This window comes from Oncorhynchus masou, chromosome 10, assembly GCF_036934945.1.
Source record: "Oncorhynchus masou masou isolate Uvic2021 chromosome 10, UVic_Omas_1.1, whole genome shotgun sequence".
NCBI classification, from domain to species: Eukaryota; Metazoa; Chordata; class Actinopteri; order Salmoniformes; family Salmonidae; genus Oncorhynchus; species Oncorhynchus masou.
Genome location: NC_088221.1, coordinates 6,090,613 through 6,117,153, shown reverse-complemented (window position 1 = coordinate 6,117,153; position 26,541 = coordinate 6,090,613). Strand labels below are relative to the sequence as shown.

The 26,541-nt window shown below is 41.8% G+C and overlaps 1 protein-coding gene across 3 annotated transcripts in view; it reads left to right on the top strand.

Annotated features, from left to right (window-relative positions):
• The window catches only part of LOC135547079 (collagen alpha-1(XVIII) chain-like), a 182,611-nt gene that overhangs the window by 106,420 nt on the left and 49,650 nt on the right, over window positions 1-26,541 (top strand). For 2 of the 3 annotated variants that reach the window (XM_064975733.1, XM_064975730.1), the window contains 6 exons: window positions 1,105-1,646; window positions 4,716-4,799; window positions 5,060-5,122; window positions 6,476-6,544; window positions 9,746-9,827; window positions 26,315-26,436. In XM_064975733.1, coding sequence (XP_064831805.1) covers window positions 1,105-1,646; window positions 4,716-4,799; window positions 5,060-5,122; window positions 6,476-6,544; window positions 9,746-9,827; window positions 26,315-26,436 — 962 coding nt within the window. The remainder of the gene's footprint in view (window positions 1-1,104; window positions 1,647-4,715; window positions 4,800-5,059; window positions 5,123-6,475; window positions 6,545-9,745; window positions 9,828-26,314; window positions 26,437-26,541) is intronic. The other variant, XM_064975732.1, reaches the window with a different exon arrangement.

The following is a 26,541-nucleotide window of genomic DNA, read 5'->3' as shown; positions in this document are numbered from 1 at the left end:
CAATCACCATCTCTTCAAAGTCAGTTACTACATATATTCCGGTTTGTAGCAGGACTTTTATATTATGCGATTCAATGAAGTGAGCTTTGAAATTATGGATGGATGTCTATTTAAGTGGTTACATTTCATGACATGTTGATAATGCTAGTATGATAAACTAACAAAAATATTTCATCTACTTTTTGAAATGTTTATTTTAAATGGACCAAAATCCCCCAAAATGTCAAAATTGATATGAAGCTGCAAAAATTACATTTTTGCGTGTGGTGCCTGTCCTTACCTGACCCCATGTTAAAACCAATCTTAGACTGGTTAGCATGGAGTTCCCCTTATCCAATGTCAGTGAGGGAAGAATGTCATGTCGGCATGCCTTCACAAGGGGCTTTGGGCTAAAATAACTCCATCTGTTGAAGGGATCTAGATTCTTGTAGGTCCCAGGAGAAGTGCTTTTGGGGGGATGCTTTTTGAGGGATGTCATAGTTGCTATTAGTTTTTATAACCCACTCCATTATTTGAAGGCAGGCAATAGGAGTTGGCTTGTTTGAATTGGGTCCTTTGAGAAATGCTCACATATAGGGTTGGCTTTCAAAAGATAAGAGCAAAAAGTCATTGTAGCTTTGTAAAGTATTTTTGCACAGTGATTTGTTTGGCTGTGTGTCAGTTGCAATTAACTTCAGCCATATAATGTATTTGTTTGTAATGTTTCCCTGATATCTAAGTTGATTGACACGTTGATATGTAATGCACAATTTATCTTGAAGTTGTGATAGATGTTTTACAAGTCCAAGGAAGTTTCCCATGTCAGGTGATATTTATCTTAAATATTAGACCAGGAATCAATGAAATATCATTACATTAATGCAGATCTTCAAGTGACTCTGGACACTGGGTACTTTAACATTGCTGCCCCCTTCCCTCCCCAAAAAACTCACGAAACACTACAAAGAAAGTGTTGGCGGTCTGCTTTTACCTCACAGACCAAAACCCACTGTGTCAAACCCCAACACACTAATAGAGCACGCTAACACACTCTCGCCATGCAGCCCACCCCATCATCGGCGTTTCCTGTGTGCTGTGTACTAACTTCCTGTTTCTCTACTGTAGATGAGATCAGTGTCTCCCTCCTGCAACTGATCGGGGACCCTCCCCCAGACGAGATCACCAAGATCTATGGTCCCGACAACAGCCCCGGCTACGTTTTCGGTCCCGACGCCAACACGGGCCAGTTGGCACATGCCCATCTTCCCAGCCCCTTCTACCGGGACTTCTCCCTCCTCTTCAACCTGAAGCCCCAGTCCACCAAGGGCGGAGTCATCTTTTCGGTCACAGACGCCTCGCAGAAGATCATGTATGTGGGCGTCAAGCTGTCGCCGGTCAAAGCGAACAAGCAGAATGTCATCTTCTACTACACGGAGCCCGACTCGCAGGTGTCGTACGTGGCGGCCACCTTCCCCGTGCACAACCTGGCCGACCAGTGGAACCGCTTCTCCATCTCCGTGCTGGACGACAAGGTCACCTTCTACATCAACTGCGACGACCAACCCCAGGTGGTACGCTTCGAGAGGTCCCCGGATGAGATGGCGCTGGAGGCCGGAGCCGGAGTGTTCGTGGGCCAAGCCGGAGGGGCCGATCCCGATAAGTTCCTGGTATGTATCATGCTATGACTGGACTTTTTAATATCAGAGTTGGGGTCCGTTGTGTTTCAACTTGGTCAATGCGAAAATGTGTCATTTGTAATTTCCTGGATTGAAGGACTTGAAAGGCAATTCTACCCCAAAATCTCTTATATTTTACTCAGGGCCCTATCCTGAATAGCCTATTAGCCTATGGTATAATAATAGCATAAGAGTAGGATCTGTAGTCCGCAATTCTGGCTCAAACTTGAGCAGAAATCAGAACGTCCTACGCAGTCCAAGATGAATTCATAGTTTTGACTTATGTGCACTTATCTCAAGCCCTACTATCCTTATAACATTTCCTACTTGACAAATATATCGGTGTCAGGGGCAAGTGGAATCGGAAATCAGACCAGTCAGTGTTGCCCTCCTAGTCATGCTGATTCAGACACGTGAAACCGAAACCGTCGTGTTTGGCAACCCCTTTATGATTTGATTGCCTTTAATTGGCCTGCTTTAAATCAAAACATAAAAGTGGTCTGACCCCGACCATCCCCTGTCTCCTCCGGGGAAACACAGAAGTATAATTGGTGGACTTCATGGTGGGGGATCATTTAGCTCCAGTTGGCTCTCCCCTCCATCCCCCTGTGTAAGTGCTGCAGCTGACCCTACTGTCCCTCTGCAGCACCCAGCACACAAATACAGGTCTCCCTGTAAGTAGAGAGCACAAGCAGACAGGTGCTTCTGTGACCAGGACAATTGGCCTTATGTTCCGAGCACAAGCAAGATGGTGCCTATTGACGGCGCCCTTTGTTTAGTTTTTTGCTGACATCATCTGAATTTGTTGTATCTCCTCATTCAGTAGATTGTAGGGTAATATTTAAGCATATGAATCACATAGTGGTCACTAATATGCAGTTTAAAAGTGTATAAATAAGTAGCTAGTTAGGTCTTTGTGTGCTATAAGCTATTCATCAAGCCTTTATTCACTGTTTTATTTTCTACTTGTGTGAATAAGGAAACAATGAATATGCTACTTATATTGCAAATCGGTGGCTTAATGTCATTCCTATACTGAAGTGTTACCAGTTGTACATTAAAATCTGTAAGTCTAAGACCTAACATTCTGAGAATGAACCCTGTTTGAAATTAATGAATGAAATTGAGTACATTTTATTTCAGAATATTGGCTTGCGCTGAGACACTGTTGCTAGGATAAAGCAAAAGTTGAGATTGAACTTAAATTGATCCCGCTCCAATAATAAGATTCAAGTCAGTATCGTAAGCTAGTGTTTCCCAACTCCAGTCCTTGAGTACCCCGTACATTACAAATTTTTATTGTAGCCCTGGACAGGCAGACCTTATTCGCAAAAATATGTGCTGTTGGGAGTACTCAACATAGTAAGCCATGCAATCATATGATGTCAGAATGAGAACAGGTAAGACATTTGACCTGCATTTTGACAAATAACGCAACATTGAATCTTTTTTATTGCTTGACTAACTTACATATTTCTGCAATGATTCATTAGTTCCCAGACAGCATTGTAACTATTGTTTTACTTTCTGTCTATGCATTTACAGATGGTAAACCCTGTCTGACTAAACCAAGATAATTGGATGATTTAAAACATGGTCAGAGGAAGCAATGATATCTTTATTCCAATAAAGCATTAACGGGCAACTCGAGGGAGTCTTTTTGTGCGTATTAACCCTGAGGTAGACATAGAAAAAGATTGACGGACGTGGGTTCGTTTTATGTCCATGGCATATCCTTTAAAATATGTGAATGTGTGTAGTTCTACCCACTTTTGACTGATTTTGCTGGGCATTTTCTGGGCATGTCTTCAAGCAAAGTACACCTCAGGGCCTCGGAATGCTCAGAGCAGAATCCCAAATAGCTCTCATTTGGGTTCAAGACAGCTCAGTCGGTCTGTCCTATCTTGACAAGACCAAATGAGGGGATTTAGACAAAAGGGTTTGGCCAAATGTCAGGGCATTGTCTCTTTTGTTCTCCAAGCTGTGTGGAAGGGAGGTTTTCATCTTTTTAAAGACAGTTCTTAGAGACAGCTGAGGCAAACAATGGTTGTTTACATAGACCTCAGGCATTGCCCAAGTTCCGACACTTATCATTGCATTATCTGTTGACTCAACGCAGGGTGTTGAACCCTTATGCCTGCACTGAGGAGGTATAAGCCAGAGACATGTAACTACTCAAGTCAAATGTATAGATCGTCCATGAGATTGACATGATAGTTTTAACATATTTAAAATTAAAATAAAGCTATACATTGTTCATTTACACATACTCAAATGACAACAGAAACATAAATAACAGAGTAATATAACCTGTTATTATTGGTTATGATAGGGTAAGATAGCACCTGCTCCCAGGCCTGGAAGTAACAGTGGAAAACGAAAAGGCACATAGGGTGCCTACAGCTTACTGAAGAAAAAGTCCTCATAAAATCAACGAAATAAATATATTTGATAGCTATTTAGGGACATTGAAGGCTCTGTGAACACATTTGTGGACATTCATCGAAAGAGAAGCTCTTCATATCTAGAGCTTTTATCCGTTTAAAACATGTTAAAAGCAAATTCCCCTGAATCACATGATTGGCTTTTTGTGATTGACTTGATAAGATGCTATTAATGCGATACATTGAAAGAAGCTCCTGTGGTGGAGAGTTTGATGGACTGGGACCGTGGAAGAGGAGAGTCATATCACATGCGTCCATTTCATTGCTCAACACTGGGACAACTGTAATAAACCCCTCAGCTTCTTCAACGAGGGGGGAATTCCACAACAAATCCACCACACAGATCAGGTACACATGTTTGAAGACACAGGACTTCAGAGGGAAGATTTATGTTTGTTTATGTTTAGAGCAGGGCCATGGCTTGTGGGTTTAATGGTGGGAGAAGAATGCAGACGTGTACAGGCAGAGGACCAGCTGTGCAGCGCACCGCAACATGCCTTGTTTTACATCACCCCACACATACAGACACCAGACATCAAAGACAATGTATTGACAACTGTCTGTGTGTGTGTCTGCCTGCGTATATGCGCTTGCCTGTGTGTGTTTTCCTTCATAGGGGGTGATTGGGGAGCTGAGGGTTGTTGGAAACCCCCGGGCTGCTGAAAGACAGTGTGAGGAGGAAGGGGACGACTCGGATGTGGTAAGTGACCCTTGACCTGCCACCCATACATTAACATAGGTGGGGCAGCGTAGCGCTTATATAGTTGTTGCCTTAGCAGGATATGTGGTGGCTTAAACTTAGAGGGAACTTGGGAAATTAGAGGGAACAATAGCAACCAAACAGAAGCAAAGGGGCTGAAGTCGGAAGGGACCTACCTGAAGAAACATGAGTTTTTCATTGCAAAACGTTTTGCTACGGGTTTGCACTAATGAATACACCCCTGGTCTCTCCCTGCCCAGGCTTCAGGAGATGGCGGAAGCGGCGATGTGGAAGGGAAACTGGACGGGAAGAAGAAAGGCTCGGTAAGATCGTTTGACATTTTTAATGTTAAAATTAAGGTTAAAACCAGGTTATCCGTGACGTTTCAAAGGTCAGAGAGTGTGAGCTGCAAGGCTTGGCTATGTACTGGTTGTAGGTTTGGTAATGTCAACACATGATGGGTTTTTACAACACTGAACAAAAATATAAAAGCAACATTGTGCACGAATTTGTTTACATCCCTGTTAGTGAGCATTTCTCCTTTGCCTATGTAATCCATCCACCTGAATGGTGTGGTACATCAAGACGCTGATTAAACAGCAAGATCATTACACAGGTGCACCTTTTGCTGTGGACAATAAAAGGCCTCTCTAAAATGTGCAGTTTTGTCACACAACACAATGCCACAGATGTTTCAAGTTTTGAGGGAGCGTGCAATTGGCATGCTGACTGCAGGAATGTCCACCAGTGATGCTGCCAGAAAATGTAACATTAATTTCTCTACCGTAAGCACATTCAACCGGCCTCACAACCGCAGACCACGTGTATGGCATCATGTGGGCAAGCGGTTTGCTGATGTCAACGTTGTAAACAGATTGCCCCATGGTGGCGGTGGGTTCATGGTAGGGCAGGCATTTGCAAGGGACAACAAACACAATTGCATTTTATCGATGGCAATTTGAATGTACAGAGATACCGTGACCAGATCCTGAGGCCCATTGTCGTGCCATTCATCCATTCATCGTGTGTTATTGACTGTACGTTTGTTTACGTGTAACTCTGTGTTGTTGTTTTTGTCGCACTGCTTTGCTTTATCTTGGCCAGGTCGCAGTTGTAAATGAGAACTTGTTCTCAACTGGCCTATCTGGTTAAATAAAGGTGAAATAAAAATATTTAAAAAATCTGCTGCCATCACCTAATGTTTCAGAAAGATAATGCCCGGCAACATTCCTCAAGGATCTGTACACAATTCCTGCAAGCTGAAAATGGCCCAGTTCTGCCATGGCCTGCATACTCACCAGACATGTCACCCATTGAGCATGTTTTGGATGCTTCAGTTCCCGTCAATATCCAGCAATGTCGTACAGCCACAGCCACAATCAACAGCCTGATCAACTCTATGCGAAGGAGATGTGTCCTGCTGCATGAGGCAAATGGTGATATCACCAGTTACTGACTGGTTTTCTGATCCATGTCCCTACCTTTTTTTAAGGTATCTGTGACCAACAGATGCGTATCTGTATTCCCAGTCATGTGAAATCCATACATTACGGCCTAATGAATTACAATTGACTGATTTCATTATAACGCTGTAAAATCTTAGGAATTGTTTTTTGTTGTGTTTATATTTTTTGCGCAGTTGTTGTAGAGCCTCCTTTGTCTTACTCTCCCCATAGGGTACTTTCAAATGGGACGCGGAGGTACAAAAATATGTGTGGGTTGAGGACGACAGACCGACAGTTACGGTATGTGCCCTGAAATCCATTTTATCTGTATATGTTGCCGTTCACTCACAAGCATGTGAATTTTTCACCTTTTGATGTGTCAGGACTTCACTCCTTTCTCGTGAGCGGCGGACACAAATCAAATCAAATTGTATTTGTCACATGCACCGAAAACAACAGGTGTAGGTAGACCTTACAGTGAAATGCTTACTTACAAGCCCTTAACCAATAATGCAGTTTTAAGAAAATACCTAAAAAAGAGTTAGAAATAAAAGTACCAAATAATTAATGAGCAGCAGTAAAATAACAATTGCGGGGGCACTGGTTAGTCGAGGTAATTGAGGTAATATGTACATGTAGGTAGACTTATTAAAGTGACTATGCATTATTTAGTAGGGATGTAGGGAACTCTGTAAAACTATGTAGGGCACCTTATTCACTACTATAGGGCACTACTGTATGTTGGGAATAGGGTGAAATTTGAGATGTAACCATCCACAGTTATGTACTTTTAACATATGGTCGACATTGAAACCAAGTTATCTGGCTATTTCAAACTATAGGGAGCTGTATGGGGAGGGGGTGGGTAGTGGGGAATGTATATGGCCAATTTGACTGTGGGTCATCACCTGGACAATGTCCTAAACTAACACGAGCATAATCTCCCCCACACAAACACACAGACGTGGACCATGCATTTTATGATATTACAATACCCTCTACAATAAGCAAATGTTGCAGCACAACCTCGAGCCTCCATACAACGGCACTGTCGGGGCACGCCGGTCCAATTACAGTGGAAGACTAGGTAGACAGCCAGATGTGTCTGTTCCAGCTCAGGGCGATGATATCGCCAAAGTTCCTGTTTTGTTATTTTGACTGGTTTCTCAATCAGACTTAAAAGTTGAGAGAACAGGAATAGGGAGGTAATGGAAAGAGATGACAGGGGAAGTTGGCCTGTCTTTGGCCTGCCAGACCTTGTAGGTTCCACAGGGCTCCAGGTGCACAGGCCAACTTTGAAGCCTTGTGCCACTTCACACGGGCTTTCCATCCTCCCGACGTGTTTATTAGCATTGAATGGAACAGCTGTTACCCAACATACTGGTGACTTTGACTTTCCATCAAGTTGTTTCATTGCAACATATAATGCCTGTCTGACCAGATTGTCTGAGTTTTAGCCTGTTTGACTCCCGCTCAAGCTTGGGAATGCAAAGAAGGAAACGCAGAGTTATCTGAGGAAACTTTCTGTTGTGCGACTGACGGCGGATTTGTGTGTGATTGAAGGACTTGTGAGTTGTCATCATTACACAGTGCACTAAGGGCAGGATTTCACTCAAATCCGCACTGCAGAAAAAAGCGACAACATCGTTTCTGCTCCTTTAAACAGCTTTTGGTAGAATGAGTTACCTACCGTCAAGCTTAAGAAAACTCGGAAACTCCCATTACGCAATTGTCTGGGTGAAAGTGCGTATAATTTAATATTGTCTGAGATATGTTTTCTTTTAAGACTCTGCTCGTGACAGTGAAGTAAACAGACTTCTTATTTCATTACATTTCTCACACAATTGTGTCTCGAATCTCATGTGGAGTCCGGGATTACGCGTGTGTATATTCGGTGTGTGAATCTGGTCCTTGTGCCAACTTTACCTTGTTGCATCAGCTTTGTGGCCTAAATAGTTTTGTTCAGAGAACATATAGCAGACAAGTTTAAATCTGCATCGGGCAAAATTTGGCTTGTGCCTTCTATGGTTAAATTATGCTGTGTTTTTCAAATCCATCACCACCAAGTGCCTCGTCTGTCCCCACCCTCTTCACTCCCACCTCTCAGAAACGATGAATGCATGGGAGTATGCATGCAGGTCTGTTTTATTATATATATATATCCCCTTGGATCTGTCATATAACAGTCATGAGTCAAATTCTTCACACAGTCAACTTCAGGCCCTACAAAAGGAATAATGTTTGCCCACAGAGGAAACTGCTTAATTTTGTGAAGAATTCCATACTTTTTATTTCAAATTGCCCCCCTCCATCCATCTATCCATTCATCTGTCCCACCCAGTACTCCCCTCTCAGATTCCACAGGAGACAATGTGAGGCGTGTCACCTGGTGAAGAATGAGTTTAGAAAACGGGGGTGTTAGGTGTTATCTTCCTCTCACTGAGGGGGATGAGTCTGGAAATGGCCTCCCCTCTTCCCCTCTGCAGATTGTCCCATCTGTAGAGCGCTAGCAGTGATGACAGATCTTTGGCAGTACTTCCTTGTCTCTACTCCCCAACACACACAACCTGACACTTACACCCAGACACACACACTGAAACATGTACACACACACACACACACACACACACACTGAAACATGTGCACACTCTGACACACACACCCTGACACTTATACCCAGACACACACACTGAAACATGTGCACACACACACCATCTCCTCCACTCTATTCTCTGACCACTATCTTAAGAGCTGGAGCCCAAAACGGGTCACATTCCTGTTGCCAGACATGTTCCTCCCAACCAAAATACCCGCTGCTTGGCGCCATCCCATCCACTCCCAGTGGGAGAAAGTACACCCACCATCTCGCTCACTGGACCAACTCACTGTTGTATATTCATTCATAATGGGCGCACATAAACTTGGCGCCAACATCACAGCTCTTTGCAACACCACTGTAGAGACTACCTCACAGAGGGGAAGAGAGAGTGTGTTTGCTTGGTAATCGGTATCAATTTGTTTAGGGTAAGCTAGCCCGAGAGGAAATTACATAATGGACACCGTCTAGTCTGTGCTCGTCTGCCAACCATTACCACTGTGCTAGTCTGCCAACAAGTAGCACGTATGATTACGCCATAACAAAATAAAACACAAAACATATAGTACATACAGTGGAGTCTGAAATTATTGACATCATACCCCCAAGGCTAATCTCCCCTGTTATTGGTAATGGTGAGAGGTTAGCATGTCTTGGTGTTATGGTCTTTGACCCTGACCCAGTTGGGAAGCCAACTTTGAGTTGTCCTTGGAGCTGGATGTATTTTTATGGTCATATGAGGTCATATTATTACCCCATAACAACAAAAACATGAACATGGTTTTCTTTGTTTAAGATCTACAAATACTCATGTGGGATTAATATGCATGTATTTTTTCCTTTGGAGCTCAGCTGGATATATTTTTATGTTTGTTTTTCAATGCTGTTTTAACGTCTTTCTCCAGACTACCCCTCCGTCGTCACGCCCAATTCAGCAGCCCCCAGTGACCCGGCAACAACCAGAGGTGTCTTCCAAGAAAGAGACTGGTGAGTTCAATAAGGTCATAGTCTAGATCAGGACTCCTCAGCCCTGTGTCTGGAAAGCTAACCTACTTTAGGTTTTAACCCCAGTTGTAAATAACTTGATTCAGCTTAACAAGCTTATTATTGGAATCAGCTGCACTAGATTAGGGTTGGAGCGAAAACCTACAGGACGGTAGCTTTTCAGAAACAGAGTTGGAGAGTCCTGGTCGAGACAAGACAGAATGTTGTATGGGTTTGCAAGACCACTCGTCACATTGGCTGACTATTGTAGATGAGTTTGTAGCACTTTATAGTAATATTATTATAAGATAAGATGTACTTTATTATCCATGAACTTATAAAACACAAATGTGTCTTTATACACAATCCAACCCCCCGAGCATCATTTATAAGACGTGTGATTTGTGTAACATGTGTAAGTCATTAACACATGCCTTATAATTATCTATTATTGGCTTGTAAAAAGTTATTATAAAGTGTTACCAATGTGTTACATGCATCTGTATTATATTTTTATGTAGTAACAGTGGATAATTGATAAATATTGACATGGACCAAATTTGACATGATGGTTATGATGTTATGAGAAAAGTTCATGGTTACCATACCATATGCATGCTATGTGTGATGACACTTCATTTTCATGATTTAGGTAGACTACTGGTTATTTTCAGTGGTGAAAAGTAATTAAGGAAAACATACTTTAAACTACTACTTAAGTAGTTTTTTGTGGTATCTGTACTTTACCTTGTAATTTCAATTTTTAACAACTTTTACTTCACTATAAGGGCACACGGCGATACACAGGAGGCAGATCGTTGGAGTCTTAGATGTTTATTATTCCAAAAAGGGGTAGGCAAGAGAATGATCGTGTACAGGCAAAAGGGCAAAAACAGTTCAGAGTACAGTAGGGTAGGTACCGAAGGGCAGGCAGGCTCGAGGTCAGAGCTGTCAGAATGGTCAGGCAGGTGGGAATGGAGTCCAGAAAACAGGCAAGGGTCAAAACCTGGAGGACTAGTGAAGAGTAGAGAAAAAGGAGTACATGAAAAAAACAACTGATTGAGTTGGCAAACATACAAGACGAACTGGCACAGAGAGACAGGAAACAGGGATAAATACACTAGGGAAAATAAGTGACACCTGGAGGGGGTGGAGACAATCACAAGGACAGGAGAAACAGATCAGGGTGTGACACATCACTACATTCCTAAAGAAAATACTGTACTTTTTACTCCATACATTTTGCCCTGACACCAAAAGTACATTTTGAATGCTTAGCAGGACAGACAATGGTCCAATTCACACACGTATCAAGAGAACAACCCTGGTCATCCTTACTACCTCTGATCTGGTGGACTCACTAAACACATATGCTTCATATGTAAATTATGTCTGAGTATGGCCCTGGCTCTCAGTAATATATCCATCACAAATAGTACAAACTTGCCCAAACTGTGAACTGGACAGATAAGCTTTTGAAAACTTCTGGTATGAGACATACAGTAACTTCAGAAAGCATTCATACCACTTGACTTATTTCACATTTTGTTGTTACAGACTGAAGTAAACATTTATTAAATAATGTTTTTTTCTCACCCATCTACACACAATACCCCATAATGACAAAGTGTAATATTTGTAGAAATGTTAGAACATTTATTGAAAATGAATGACAGAAATATCTCATTTAAATAATTATTCACACCCGAGTCAGTACAATGTAGGAGCACCTTTGGCATCGATTACAGCGGTGAGTCTTTCTGATTATGTCTCTAAGATGTTAATGGATAACATTTGCTCATTTATTGTTTTCAAAATTCCTCAAGATCAGTCATTGATAAACAACCATATTCAGGTCTTGCCATAGATCTTCAAGTAGATTTAAGTCAAAACTGTAGCTTGGCCACTCAGGAACATTCACCGTTTTCATGGTAAGCAACTCGTGTAGATTCATCTCCCAGTGTCTGGTAAAAAGCAGACTGAATCTGGTTTTCCTCTAGGATTTTGCCTGTGCTTATCTCCAATCCATTTATTTTTTTATCCTGACAAACTACCCAGTCCTTAATGATTACAAGCATACCCATAACATGATTTAACCACTACTATGCTTGATAATATATAATAAAAACCACTGAGTGGTACTCAATAATGTGTTGTATTGGAATTGCCCCAAACATAACTTTTTGTCCTGAATAAAAAATGTTAATTGCTTTGCCCCATTTTTTCAGTATTACATTAGTGCCTTGTTGCAAATATAATTATATTTTTATTCTGTCCTTTTCACTCTGTCAAATAGGTTAGTATTGTGTAGTAACTACAATGTTGTTGATCCATCCTCAGTTTTCTCCTATCATAACCATTCAACTCTGTAACTATTAAAGTGGCGGCAGGGTGGCCTAGTGGTTAGAGTGTTGGACTAGAAAGGTTGCAAGTTTAAATACCTGAGCTGACAAGGTACAAGTTGTTCTGCCCCTGAACAGGCAGTTAACCCACTGTTCCTAGGCCGTTTTTGAAAATAAGGATTTGTTCTTAACTGACGTGCCTAGTTAAATAAAGGTAAAATAAATACATTTTTTTAAAGTCACTATTGGCCTCATTGGGAAATCCATAGCGGTTTCCTACCTCTTCAGCAACTGAGTTAAGGACACATATACCTTTGTATTGACTAGGTGTATTGATACACCCTCCAAAGTGTTATTAATAGCTTCACCATGCTCAAAGAGATATTCAATGTGTACTTTTTTTACCCATCTACCAATAGGTGACCTTATTTGTGAGACATTGGAAAACCTCCCTGGTCTTTGTGGTTGAATCTGTGTTTGAAATTCACTGCTTGACTGAGGGACCTTACATACTTTTGGTCATGTAGTGTACAATTATGTGGACACCTGCTCGTTCAACATCTCTTTCCAAAATCATGGGTATTAATATGGAGTTTTGCTGCCATAACAGCCACCACTCTTCTGGGAAGGCTGTCCACTAGATGTTGGAACATTGCTGCGAGGACTTGCTTCCATTCAGCCACAAGAGCATTAGTGAAGTCAGGCACTGATGTTGGGCGATGAGGCCTAGATCGCAGTCGGCGTTCCAATTCAAAGGTGTTCGATGGGGTTGAGGTCAAGGCTCTGTGTAGGCCTGTCAAGTTCTTCCACATCAATCTCGACAAACCTTTTCTGTATGGACCTCACTTTTGTGCTGATTGGCATTGTCTTGCTGAAAAAGCAAAGGGCCTTCCCCAAACAGTTGCCACAAAGGAAGCAAAGAATCGTCGAGAACGGCATTGTATGCTGCAGCGTTAAGATTTCCCTTCACTGGAACTAAGGGGCCCCAGACCATTATTACTCCTCCACCAAACTTTACAGTTGGCACTATGCATTGGGCTAGTTAGCGTTCTCCTCTCATCCGTCAAACCCAGATTTGTCCGTCGGACTGCCACATGGTGAAGCGTGATTCATCACTCCAGAGAACACATTTCTGTCACGCCCTGGTCTATATTTATTATGTTATATTCATTTATTGAGTCAGGCCAGGGTGGGACATGGGTTTATTTGTAGTGTGTTTCGTCTTGGGGTTGTGTGGGGTGTATAGATTAGTCTATGGCTGCCTGAGGCGGTTCTCAATCAGAGTCAGGTGATTATCGTTGTCTCTGATTGGGAACCATGTTTAGGTACCCTGGGTTTCACTCTGTGTTTGTGGGTGATTGTTCCTGTCTCTGTGTTTGTTGCACCAGTCAGGGCTGTTTCGGTTTTCGACGTTTGTTATTTTTGTATTGTTCGTGTTTCGTCATAATTAAAGTATCGAACGAACCACGTTGCATTTTGGTCCGATCCTTATTCCACCTCTTCGTCAGAGAAGGAGGTAGAAGAAAGCGGTTACAATTACCACTGCTCCAGAGTCCAATGGTGGGGAGCATTACACCACTCCAGCCAATGCTTGGCATTCGCATTGTGGTCTTAGGCTTGTGCGTGGCTGCTCGGCCATGGAAACCCATTTCTTTAAGCTCCCAAAGAACAGTTATTGTGCTGACGTTGCTTCCAGAGACAGTTTGGAACTCAGTAGGGAGTGTTTCAACCGAGGACAGACGATTTTTATATTCTACGCACTTCACACTAAGCGGTCCCTTTTCTGTGAGCTTGTGCGGCCTACCACTTCGTGCCTGAGCCGTTGTTGCTCCTAAAAGTTTCCACTTCACAATAACAACACTTACAGTGCAGCACTAGCAGGACAGAAATTTTAACAACTGACTTGTTGGAAAGGTAGCATCCTATGATGGTGCCATGTTGAAAGTCACTGAGCTCTTCAGCAAGACCTTTCTACTGCTAATGTTTGTCTTTTGAGATTGCATGGAGGTTTGGCTGATTTTACACACGTAAAATGTTTTCTATTTCTTTGTTTTTGGCCGTGTGTGGTTCCCAATCAGAGGCAGCTGTCTATCGTTGTCTCTGATTGGGGATCACATATACGTTGTAATTTTCCTTTTGGGTTTTGTGGGATCTTGTTTTCTGTTTAGTGTTTCTGCCTGACAGAACTGTGCGCTTTCGTTTTCACGTTTGTTATTTTGTGTTTGTTGAAATAAAATAATCATGAACACTTTGCACGCTGCGCTTTGGTCCACTCTTCCTGCCACCAACGAGAGCCGTAACAAAATTAAAGGGGGTCCACATACTTCTGTTTATATAGTGTATGTGTGGGGTCCAGAGATGAGCTGGTCATTCAAAAACCATGTTGAACACAATTATTGCACACAGTGAGACCAAGCTTATTATGGCAAGTCTTTACTCCTGAACTTATTTAGGTTTGCATTAAGAAAGGGGTTGAATACTTATTGACTCACAACATTTAAGTTTTTCATTTTTTGTGAAAATTTCTAAAAACACAATTCCGCTTTGACATTATGGGGTATTGTGTGTAGGCCAGTGACAAAACATCTCAAATGAATCCATTTTAAATTCAGGCTGTAACACAACAAAATGTGTTATTGAAGTTATCGCAATAGTGGTATTTAAACTGTAATTTACTCTGGAGGGTTAACTTTCCTGAGTGAAGGCAATCATGTTTACATTGACTGCATTTAGACCTTTAGAACACACTATAAATGTGACAAGTGAGAGTCACCTAAACTGAAGTAGTGAGAACAAAAATTTCAATTCACTTCCTTGCCCCTATCCAATCAATAAAGAACAATGAAACTAGCTTTGCCAACTATTGGGGCCGTTATATTTATTTATTCTCAGACTACAATTGGTATTGTAGTTCATGCCACAACAATGCATATTTACCTGTGTACCAATAAATAGTGTAAAAATACTTTTCAGTCAATGTTGATGACAGGTTTACTGAGTCCAATCCTGGTGATCCAGGACCGCAAGGTGGGTTACTGAGGGCAACAGAACAGCTGGGGTGTCATCTCAATAGTCTGAAATGGACAGTGTAGCATGTAAATCTTGGTGGGGCTAACTCCCCAGAATGTTTTTCGATGCATGCCAGAAAATCCACTACACCACCCAACACAACAATAAACAATACATTAATTCCACTATAACGGTGTCAAATGATGCCCACAGTCTGTTAGGGTCTACATAAAGCTGTCCCAACCACAGAGCTTCGTTTCAGCACAATGGAGTGGATGCTTACCACAGCTACACCTGGCTATTATCGGGGCCTAGTCTGGCAGCGAAACAGTTCATTTGGTCTCATTTGCTGCCTTTTTAAAAAACATAGCTGCTATGGCTGACTTGCTTAAACAAATGTGAGTTCTACTGAAAATGAAGATGTACGAAGTATGGCATAAGGGAACGATGAGCGGATGAAAGGCACTCCGTAATTTCGATGAAGACATTAATGAGCGAGCTAATACGGACATAGTCAATATAATTATTTGTTCAGCACTTTTGAAATGTACAGCGACATAATTTAGAATATGGGCTGTTCTTACAGTAATCTCCCTTTACACCAAGTCAGAACCGTAGGATAAATAAAAGAGGCATATAAGCAGACAATGAATATTCGATGATGAAATTTGTCTGAAACAGGCTATAAGCTGTGCACCACCAAGTCAGAACAGTAGGCTAAGTTATAAGGGGGAAAGGGACCAAATTATTAGGGTGAGGCACATGGGCTACTAAAAGCTTACTACACAACATGCTGACCACACCAAAATAAATGTAAACATACATGTTATTCAATCACTGCACCCACACTGCTCGCGCGAGCGTCTGTGTTGGCAAGCGCTAAAATAGAAGTCAGTTCTATTTGTGAGGCTGAACGCGTTGCAAGTCCTGCCTCTCTCATTTCCTTATTGGTTTATAGAAGCAGATACCCACATGCCATCTCCTCATTGGTTATACCCACATGGGTGATTGAAAGATGAACTGTGGGTGGTCGGTCGTGGTAATACACCTATGAAAGTTAGATGCCAATCGCCATATAAAATCCAAAGAAGAAAAAGCCCGGAAGGAGGAGAGATGAAAAGAAATTATTTGGTTGACCGTTTTATGTATGGATTAATTATCGGAGTAGAGGACCTTGTGCATTTCAGGTAAAATAACAACTGAGCGTTTATATACCAGGACGAATTAGCTAGCAACAGCAAACTAGCTAAATATGGCAAATTAGCTAGCAACTGCAAGCTAGCTAGCTACATTGCCATAAATGTTTCATGCTTTTTGATCTGTCCCCAAATTAATATAATTGGTTCAGAGTTTGTTTTGATATTTCAACCTGCGTGTCGTGATCGTGTTTGGTGTGGAGGGACAAAATTAATTTGCGCACGATGGAGCACGTGCGCGTCCGGTTTGGGTATTGTGTTAGCATTACTTTCTTAGATACAGTATACGTATCTCCCTCGCATATTAAATCATTTATGCAGCAGCATAAAATATATTTTTGGACGTTGTTGTGTGGTGCTCACCTGAACGGGAAGGGGATGCGGCTGTCTTGTGGGCAAATTTTGCCATCAAAGTCTGGCATTCTCTGGATTTAAGGTGCTTTTAAGAGAACTGGGAACTCTGGAATTTTGACATCAGTAATCTTCAGGTCGAAGTTCTAGAAAGAGGCAGGAGTTCCCGACTTGGAATTACGAGTTCGATGACTGTTCAAAACTGTTTTTTTCCCTCCCAGAGTTCCCAGTTGTCTTAAACTTAATGAAGTCTGACATTTCCCAGTATTTGTGATTTCCAACTTGTGTAATGTTGATTTATTTATTTTTATTTCACCTTTATTTAACCAGGTGGGCAAGTTGAGAACAAGTTCTCATTTACAATTGCGACCTGGCCAGGATAAAGCAAAGCAGTTCGACACATACAACGACACAGAGTTACACATGGAGTAAAACAAACATACAGTCAATAATACAGTATAAACAAGTCTATATACGATGTGAGCAAATGAGGTGAGATAAGGGAGGTAAAGGCAAAAAAAGGCCATGGTGGCAAAGTAAATACAATATAGCAAGAATAACACTGGAATGGTAGATTTGCAATGGAAGAAAGTGCAAAGTAGAAATAAAATAATGGGGTGCAAAGGAGCAAAATAAATAAATAAATTAAATACAGTAGGGAAAGAGGTAGTTGTTTGGGCTAAAATATAGGTGGGCTATGTACAGGTGCAGTAATCTATGAGCTGCTCTGACAGTTGGTGCTTAAAGCTAGTGAGGGAGATAAGTGTTTCCAGTTTCAGTGCTTTTTGTAGTTCGTTCCAGTCATTGGCAGCATAGAACTGGAAGGAGAGGCGGCCAAAGAAAGAATTGGTTTTGGGGGTGACTAGAGAGATATACCTGCTGGAGCGTGTGCTACAGGTGGGAGATGCTATGGTGACCAGCGAGCTGAGATAAGGGAGGACTTTACCTAGCAGGGTCTTGTAGATGACATGGAGCCAGTGGGTTTGGCGACGAGTATGAAGCGAGGGCCAGCCAACGAGAGCGTACAGGTCGCAATGGTGGGTAGTATATGGGGCTTTGGTGACAAAACTGATTGCACTGTGATAGACTGCATCCAATTTGTTGAGTAGGGTATTGGAGGCTATTTTGTAAATGACATCGCCAAAGTCGAGGATTGGTAGGATGGTCAGTTTTACAAGGGTATGTTTGGCAGCATGAGTGAAGGATGCTTTGTTGCGAAATAGGAAGCCAATTCTAGATTTAATTTTGGATTGGAGATATTTGATATGGGTCTGGAAGGAGAGTTTACAGTCTAACCAGACACCTAAGTATTTGTAGTTGTCCACGTATTCTAAGTCAGAGCCGTCCAGAGTAGTGATGTTGGACAGGCGGGCAGGTGCGGGTAGCGATCGGATGAAGAGCATGCATTTAGTTTTACTTGTATTTGAGAGCAATTGGAGGCCATGGAAGGAGAGTTGTATGGCATTGAAGCTTGCCTGGAGAGTTGTTAACACAGTGTCCAAAGAAGAGCCAGAAGTATACAGAATGGTGTCATCTGCGTAGAGGTGGATCAGAGACTCACCAGCAGCAAGAGCGACCTCATTGATGTATACAGAGAAGAGAGTCGGTCCAAGAATTGAACCCTGTGGCACCCCCATAGAGACTGTCAGAGGTCCGGACAGCAGACTCTCCGATTTGACACACTGAACTCTATCAGAGAAGTAGTTGAACCAGGCGATGCAATCATTTGAGAAACCAAGGCTGTCGAGTCTGCTGATGAGGATGTGGTGATTGACAGAGTCGAAAGCCTTGGCCAGATCAATGAACACGGCTGCACAGTAATGTTTCTTATCGATGGCGGTTAAGATATCGTTTAGGACCTTGAGCGTGGCTGAGGTGCACCCATGACCAGCTCTGAAACCAGATTGCATAGCAGAGAAGGTATGGTGAGATTCGAAATGGTCGGTAATCTGTTTGTTGACTTGGCTTTCGAAGACCTTAGAAAGGCATGGTAGGATAGATATAGGTCTGTAGCAGTTTGGGTCAAGAGTGTCCCCCCCTTTGAAGAGGGGGATGACCGCAGCTGCTTTCCAATCTTTGGGAATCTCAGACGACACGAAAGAGAGGTTGAACAGGCTAGCAAGTAATAGGGGTGGCAACAATTTCGGCAGATCATTTTAGAAAGAAAGGGTCCAGATTGTCTAGCCCGGCTGATTTTTTGGAGTCCAGATTTTGCAGCTCTTTCAGAACATCAGCTGAACGGATTTGGGAGAAGGAGAAATGGGGAAGGCTTGGGCGAGTTGCTGTGGGGGGTGCAGTGCTGTTGACCGGGGTAGGAGTAGCCAGGTGGAAAGCATGGCCAGCCATAGAAAAATGCTTATTGAAATTCTCAATTATGGTGGATTTATCAGTGGTGACAGTGTTTCCTATCTTCAGTGCAGTGAGCAGCTGGGAGGAGGTGTTCTTATTCTCCATGGACTTTACAGTGTCCCAGAACTTTTTTGAGTTAGTGTTTCAGGAAGCAAATTTCTGCTTGAAAAAGCTAGCCTTGGCTTTTCTAACTGCCTGTGTATAATGGTTTCTAGCTTCCCTGAACAGCTGCATATCACGGGGGCTGTTCGATGCTAATGCAGAACGCCATAGGATGTTTTTGTGTTGGTTCAGGGCAGTCAGGTCTGGGGAGAACCAAGGGCTATATCTGTTCCTGGTTCTAAATTTCTTGAATGGGGCATGTTTATTTAGGATGGTTAGGAATGCATTTTTTTTAAATATCCAGGCATCCTCTATTGACGGGATGAGATCAATATCCTTCCAGGATACCCCGGCCAGGTCGATTAGAAAGGCCTGCTTGCTGAAGTGTTTCAGGGAGCGTTTTACAGTGATGAGTGGAGGTCGTTTGACCGCTGAACCATTACGGTTTATGTCCAATGGCCGATGAGCACCGATATGTTTTATCTATAATTCCTCTTCATATGACAAGGATTGAAAAGGATTTGCCAGTAGATTGTCGAATTGATTCATGACGATGACTGCTTGTCTAGCTTGCTAGCTAAGATTTTAAAGTATGATGTTGCCATGATCAGTTCAAGCAAAGCCACATGATCTGTGGCCAATGACTTTGAGCCTTCTTGGATGGGCAATCTATGGCAGCACCCAAGGGGCTTGATTTTTCGTGCTCTCCCTGTAGATTTTGCGGTGACGTGGTCTCCCCATGAGTGACATGAGCCACTCACGGCGCAACTAGAGAACATTGCCAACCCCTACGCTCTGTATTTTCCGCTGGCTGCCCCACCACCACAGAAAGCACTGAGCTAGGCTGAAACTAGTAATGCACCGATATGACATTTTTGACCGATACCGAAATCCGTTATTTTCTTTGCCCCAAAAAACAGTACGATAACCGATATTTAAAAAATGTACAGCCTTTTAAGCATTCTAGTACGGTTAAATAGTTAACACACACACATGGACGCAGCAGTCTAAGGCACTGCATCTCAGTGCAAGAGGTGTCACTACAATCCCTGGTTCGAATCCAGGCTGTATCACATCCGGCCGTGATTTGGAGCCCCATATGGTGGCGCACAATTGGCCCAGCGTCGTCCGGGCCGTCATTGTAAATTAGAATTGGTTCTTAACTGACTTGCCTAGTTAAATACAGGTTACACACACTACACTGATCAAAACTTAATTTTGTTGGCATTTATGTATGTCCCCATTACCAGTAAAACATAATCAAAGCCTATTTCTTTCACTTACTTGCTGTGCTGTTTGGTTGTTCATTTGTTCAGTCATTTCATGCTCAACCAGGATTTCTATGGAACGCCGTTTGGGTCTTTGCATGTCAAAAAAGATAACACTTAGACATGTCAAATAACACTCTTTGATATGTCAAATAACACCATGTCAAACAAGCTTGTTAACACCGTGTCAAACAAGCTTGTTGACCAATCAGGCCTGAACTTGACTGCACGGCACATAATAATTTAAAGCTTTCATTAACTTTTGTCGTAGTTTTTACACATTGATTACACCATCACTCGTATATCATGTGTCACAACGATTCATTGATACGTATGCTGTGATGATGGTAAAGTTGTCTCGCGCACCTACTGTGATGGTCATAAAAAAAGTTAGCTCGTTCATGGATGCAAACAATTTTCTTCCCCCAAAACATGGCAAAATGAAAATCTGTTTCTGTAGTTATAGCTAGGTTTCATAATCTAAAATAACCCTCATTTATAAGACAGTTCTTATTTGATTAACGGTGGTTGGACCCATCTATGTGAAGCTAGCCACAATAAGGATTAGCCACAACAGTGGACTTTACAGTTAGCCTTCAAAATAAAAGTATGGCATAATTCTTATATTTGTATATATTTGCATCACTGTCAATTACATACTTTTATTTTGAAAGCAAACTGCAAATTCCACTATTGTGCCTTATCCTTATTGTGGCTAGCTTCACAATACATAACCCGGTCAAGTCGAGCCTCACTAGCCAGTTGAAGATAACTGGCTGCTTATAACCTTAGGTTTGGCCAACAGGGTTAAGTAGCTGTCTAACTAACTATTCATTATTTATTATTTTCATGAACTGAAGTTCAATTTCAATAGGCGAACAACAAGTGGCAAACTAGCTAATACTTACTCACAAGGATTCCTATGTCATTGCTAAGAATACTGAAAATGACTGCAGTTTCTACTGGTCATTATTTTCATGGTGGTTATATTGGTGCTAGCTAGGTTCCAAGCCAAAGCAAGCTACCCCAGAAGTTGCGGTCGAACAAATGATGCTTTATTACCAACGCGGTATTGTAAACACATATTTCGTGAACTGTGTTTGCTTGTTTTCTTTTTTTTGTACAGCTTTGACAGTGCTACTGTATCTTTTTTGACACGCAATGACCCAAATGGCATTTCAAAGTGTATATATGTCATGTAGCTAAAAGCAGTGACGGTATTACTGTGTATCTCCGGTAGGGCAACATCTGAAAAAAATCACCCACGACAGAGAACAGTTGACTGTCATGGGCAATGAGTTCCATTATCTTGACTTTAATGGATTTCACCTTTGAGGTGTCTCGCTGAAATGTTCTTACTCTTTCAAATGACGGCACAACATTTTGACTGCTCCATCCACACAGCAGATCTTGAGGGCTATGTTAGGAATGCTGTGTTGCACCTGTAGGGCAACATTTCATGTGGCGTCATTACGTCATGTACCTACGTTGTAAAGGTATGCATGGTAGCTTTGACATCGGCGTTAAACTAGATATCAGGCCGATACCGATGTTGGCATATGTTCACCGATATATCATGCATCCCTAGCTGAAACACCTGCGTTTTGGTGCTGCCTTATTCAAGAAAGCAAAAAAGAGAGCATGTTGTATGCGGCTTTATTAACACAATTCATTTTTTTTATATTGTTTTGCAATCTGATATGTGATGTATTAATGCCAAAATAACATGCAAAACAGGCAAATATATAGACACTACTGTTCAAAAGTTTGGGGTCACTTAGAAATGTCTTTGATTTTTGTTAATTGTTAATGTTGTAAATTACTATTGTAGCTGGAAACAGCTGATTTTTTTAATAGAATATCGACATTATCAGCAACCATCACTCCTGTGTTCCAATGGCATGTTGTGTTAGCTAATCCATGTTTATAATTTTAAAAGTCTAATTGATCGTTAGAAAACCCTATTGAAATTATGTTGAGGTCAGGGCTTTGTGATGGCCACTCCAATTCCTTGACTTTGTTGTACTTAAGCCATTTTGCCACAACTTTGGAAGTATGCTTGAGGTCATTGTCCATTTGGAAGACCCATTTGCGACCAAGCTTTAACCTCCTGACTGATGTCTTGAGATGTTGCTTCAAAATATCCACAATTTTCCACCTGAATGATGATCTATTTTGTGAAGTGCACCAGTCCCTCCTGCAGCAAAGCACCCCCACAACATGATACTGCCACCCCTGTGCTTCACAGTTGGCATAGTGTTCTTCGGCTTGCAAGCCGCCCCCTTTTTCCTCCAAACATAGCGACGGTCATTATGGCCAAACAGTTCTATTTTTGGTTCATCAGACCAGAGGACATTTCTCCAAAAAGTATGATCTTTGTCCCCATGTGCAGTTGCAAACCGTAGTCTGGCTTCTTTATAGCGGTTTTGGAGCAGTGGCTTCTTCCTTGCTGAGCGTCCTTTCAGGTTATGTTGATATAGGACTCGTTTTACTGTGGATATAGACACTTTTGTACCTGTTTCCTCCAGCATCTTCACAAGGTCCTTTGCTGTTGTTCTGGGATTGATTTGCACTTTTCACACCAAAGTACATGCGTCTCCTTCCTGAGCTTTATGACGGCTGCGTGGTCCCATGGTGTTTATACTTACATACTATTGTTTGTACAGATGAGCGTGTTACCTTCAGGTGTTTGGAAATTGCTTCCAAGGATGAACCAGGCTTGCAGAGGTCTACAGTTTTTTGTTTGAGGTCTTGACTGATTTATTTCGATTTTCCCATTATGTCAAGCAAAAAGGCACTGGGTTTTAAGGTAGGCCTTGAAATACAATTCACAGGTACACCTCCAATTGACTTAAATTATGTCAATTAGCCTATCAGAAGCTTCTAAAGCCATGACATAATTTTCTGGACTTTTCCAAGCTGTTTAGAGGCATAGTCAACTTAGCGTATTTAAACTTCTGATAAAGTGAATTATAAGTGAAATAATCTTTTTGCAAACAATTGTTGGAAAAAGTACTTGTGTCATGCACAACGTAGATGTGACTTGCCAAAACAAGACATTTTTGGAGTGGTTGAAAAACAAGTTTTAATGACTCCAACCTAAGTGTATTTAAATTTCCGACTTCAACTGTATATATATATTTTTAACTAAACAGGTAAGGCTCAAAGCAGGTGGGTTTCTGCCTGGAATTACAAGTCGCCACAGGAAATAGCTGCCTCCTTGTTTCCTTAATTTTTTAAAAGTGATTGGGTGAGTGACTGACTTTTTTTCCTCATGGATTTTCAGTGAATATAGACAGCTAGAGATGCAGGTGCCATTTGGTTAGCTAGCAACAACTTGAATGAATGTTATACACTTAGCATATCTCTTGCATTCACAAATTCACTCTGGCTATCTACTCCAATTTCCAAACACTCTCTTCTCTTGATAATATGTAAATAGCCTAACCAGCTCTGCTACGGCAAGTAAAATGGGGAGGGGACACTACTTCACCGCAAAATCTACTGGGAGAGCTTGAAAAATCAAGCCCCTTGGGTTCTGCCATAGATTTACAGTGAGGTGTTCTCTCATTTGTTTCTGGACGTAGCTAGCTAGCCTACTTAAGCCAGTTAGCTTGAGTGCTTGGTTGGGATAAGCATGCGTTGGCAGGCAAGCTGCAGAAGGACGAGGAGGCTTCAATTCCCCATCGTTTAGCAATTTTGACGGCCAACTATATGAAAAAGTTTTGTGTTTATCGAATGTTTCTTAGCTAGATTTGAGCTCATCTTGCTCTAGCTAGCATTAGTTGTTGATCTTGTTGTTGCTTATGTGTATAACTGAGGGAGCGCCTACCTTTTCATGGTTTATTGATCAATATGACTGTAAAGTTCTCAAATGTAAGAGGATTCCCGTGGTGTTTCCATATTTGCAGAAATGGATTTTATTTGCAAAAATCGATTGTAGCTTTTGGCGAATGCGTATTAATGATCTAAAGTCGCACTGTTGCAGCTGCCTGTAAACACACAGTCCAGTTCAAAGTGAATGATGGCAGCGCCGTGTGGCAAATAGCTTGTTTGTATAAAGGTCTTCTGTAGCTCTGATTGGCTATAGCTCACCAGTCTGTGTTGACTCTGGTCCTGGACAAGATGCATGTTTTTATTTGGTTTTATTTACTGCAGTGTCTATTAATTGTCCAAACACACTGCCGCTTTCACAATGCCTTAGTATACGTAATTCCTAAAAATTGTAAGAATTTATGAAAACAACCATATCCAAGTGGTCGCTTGTCAGATTTTCTTTTTAAGTGTCATATTCTTCCCAGGGGTGTATATGAACAGATTTTAATAAAATGTCATGTTGCTAAAATGCTGTCAGTTCCACTTTAAATGCAACAGTGTTTCACACATAAGTTATTTTCAAAGAGATGGCTAACAACAACAAGCACGCTGCAATAAAAAACACAGTTCCACTCACCAGATGATGATCACTTGAAACTTAGGTTATTCTTGAAAAGAAAGAAAGAAAATCATCCGCCCCATGGAAAAAATGTGTAGAATTGCAGCAAACTTGCTTTAAAACGGCTAAGTTTTCTCTACGCCACATGGTAAAATGTGCAGAATTTCTGGAAATGAACTTTGTGATAACAGTTGCTGCAGCCGCTGCAAACTACTGACAAGAAAAGCTGTCTAGCTAGACCGTGGGAAAAGTACTGCTCGCTATTGCACAGTGACCTGTTGGCCTTCAACAAGGCAAAAGTTTCCATACATTTTTTGTAAAAAAAAAGGTCACACTCAATAAGTCAAAATGTGTTTGGTTGATTCCAATGTCACTACTAAATTTTGCCCCAATACTGTTGAATGGCAGAAACCTTTATCTAGATTTTGATTGCCTAACCAATGACTGCCTCAGCTAGCTAGATTCTATCTGAATGTCTAAAGAATCCATATGTTGTTCTGAAATATGAATACAGAAATACTGGACATTTTGATCTCTTATTATGGTGGTTATTTTGGTAAAATTACAATCATTGTCTTGAATTGGACTTGCATTTTTCTGGTCTCAAACCCCTTGTCCCCCTCCCGATCTTGATCTTGACTCGGTCTCGGACCCCTTGTCCCACCTCCGGTCTTGGTCTTGACTCAGACTCGATTTCCTCCGGTCTTGGTCTTGAATCAGTCTCGCTTTAGGTGGTCTTGAACACAACATTTACCAGGTATTTGCTTTTATCTCCACATCAGTGGAGATGGAAGAAAAGGGACACAGAGAGGAAGTCACTTGAGATGCACCCACAAAGTGTCTGAGTTGGATGCTCTCACTCTGGACTGCAGGATATGCAAGACTCTGCATGTTGCATTGCCATGCAATGGGGGGGTCTATCCAAATTAAAGTGCCTGCTTGGTTGGTAGAATTGGGCAGCAGGGTAGCCTAGTGGTTAGAGCGTTGGACTAGTAACCGGAAGTTTGCAAGCTCAAACCCCCAAGCTGACAAGGTACATATCTGTCGTTCCTGAACAGGCAGTTAACCCACTGTTCCAAGGCTGTCATTGAAAATAAGAATTTGTTCTTAACTGACTTGCCTGAGGACTAGGCCAAACATGGATTTACCAGGAAAGATGATGGGAAATAATGTGCATGCAGTTGTGGAATTTTAACTCTGTCAAGAAGGTTATGACCATATCCTCCAAGGCTTCTCAACAACCTATAAATTACAGTCGGTAGTAAGGACACAAGGATGCTCTGGCCAACAAACGAGAAAGCCATTTCCTGCCGGTAAACTGGGGAAGGAAATGTTGGTTTAGGATAAGGATGCAACCGTTCATCATTTTGTAAACATTTATTTTCAGGAGGTAATAACTTTTGCCTTTCTTTTTCTCTATCTTTCTTTTGTTTTCAAGGCCCAGGTGGATCTAGAGGAGAGAAGGGTGACAGAGGAGAGAAAGGAGACAGGGGTCCTTTCGGTCCAAAGGGAGATTCTGGGTCTGAGTTGGGCACACGAGGAGGGGCACGTGGAGAGAAGGTGCAGACTTATTGAATAATTTTAAACAAACAAAATAGATGACACATTCATACAGTGTACTAATTAAAATTCCACGAAACAACATTGTTGGTCTTAAACTTCAAT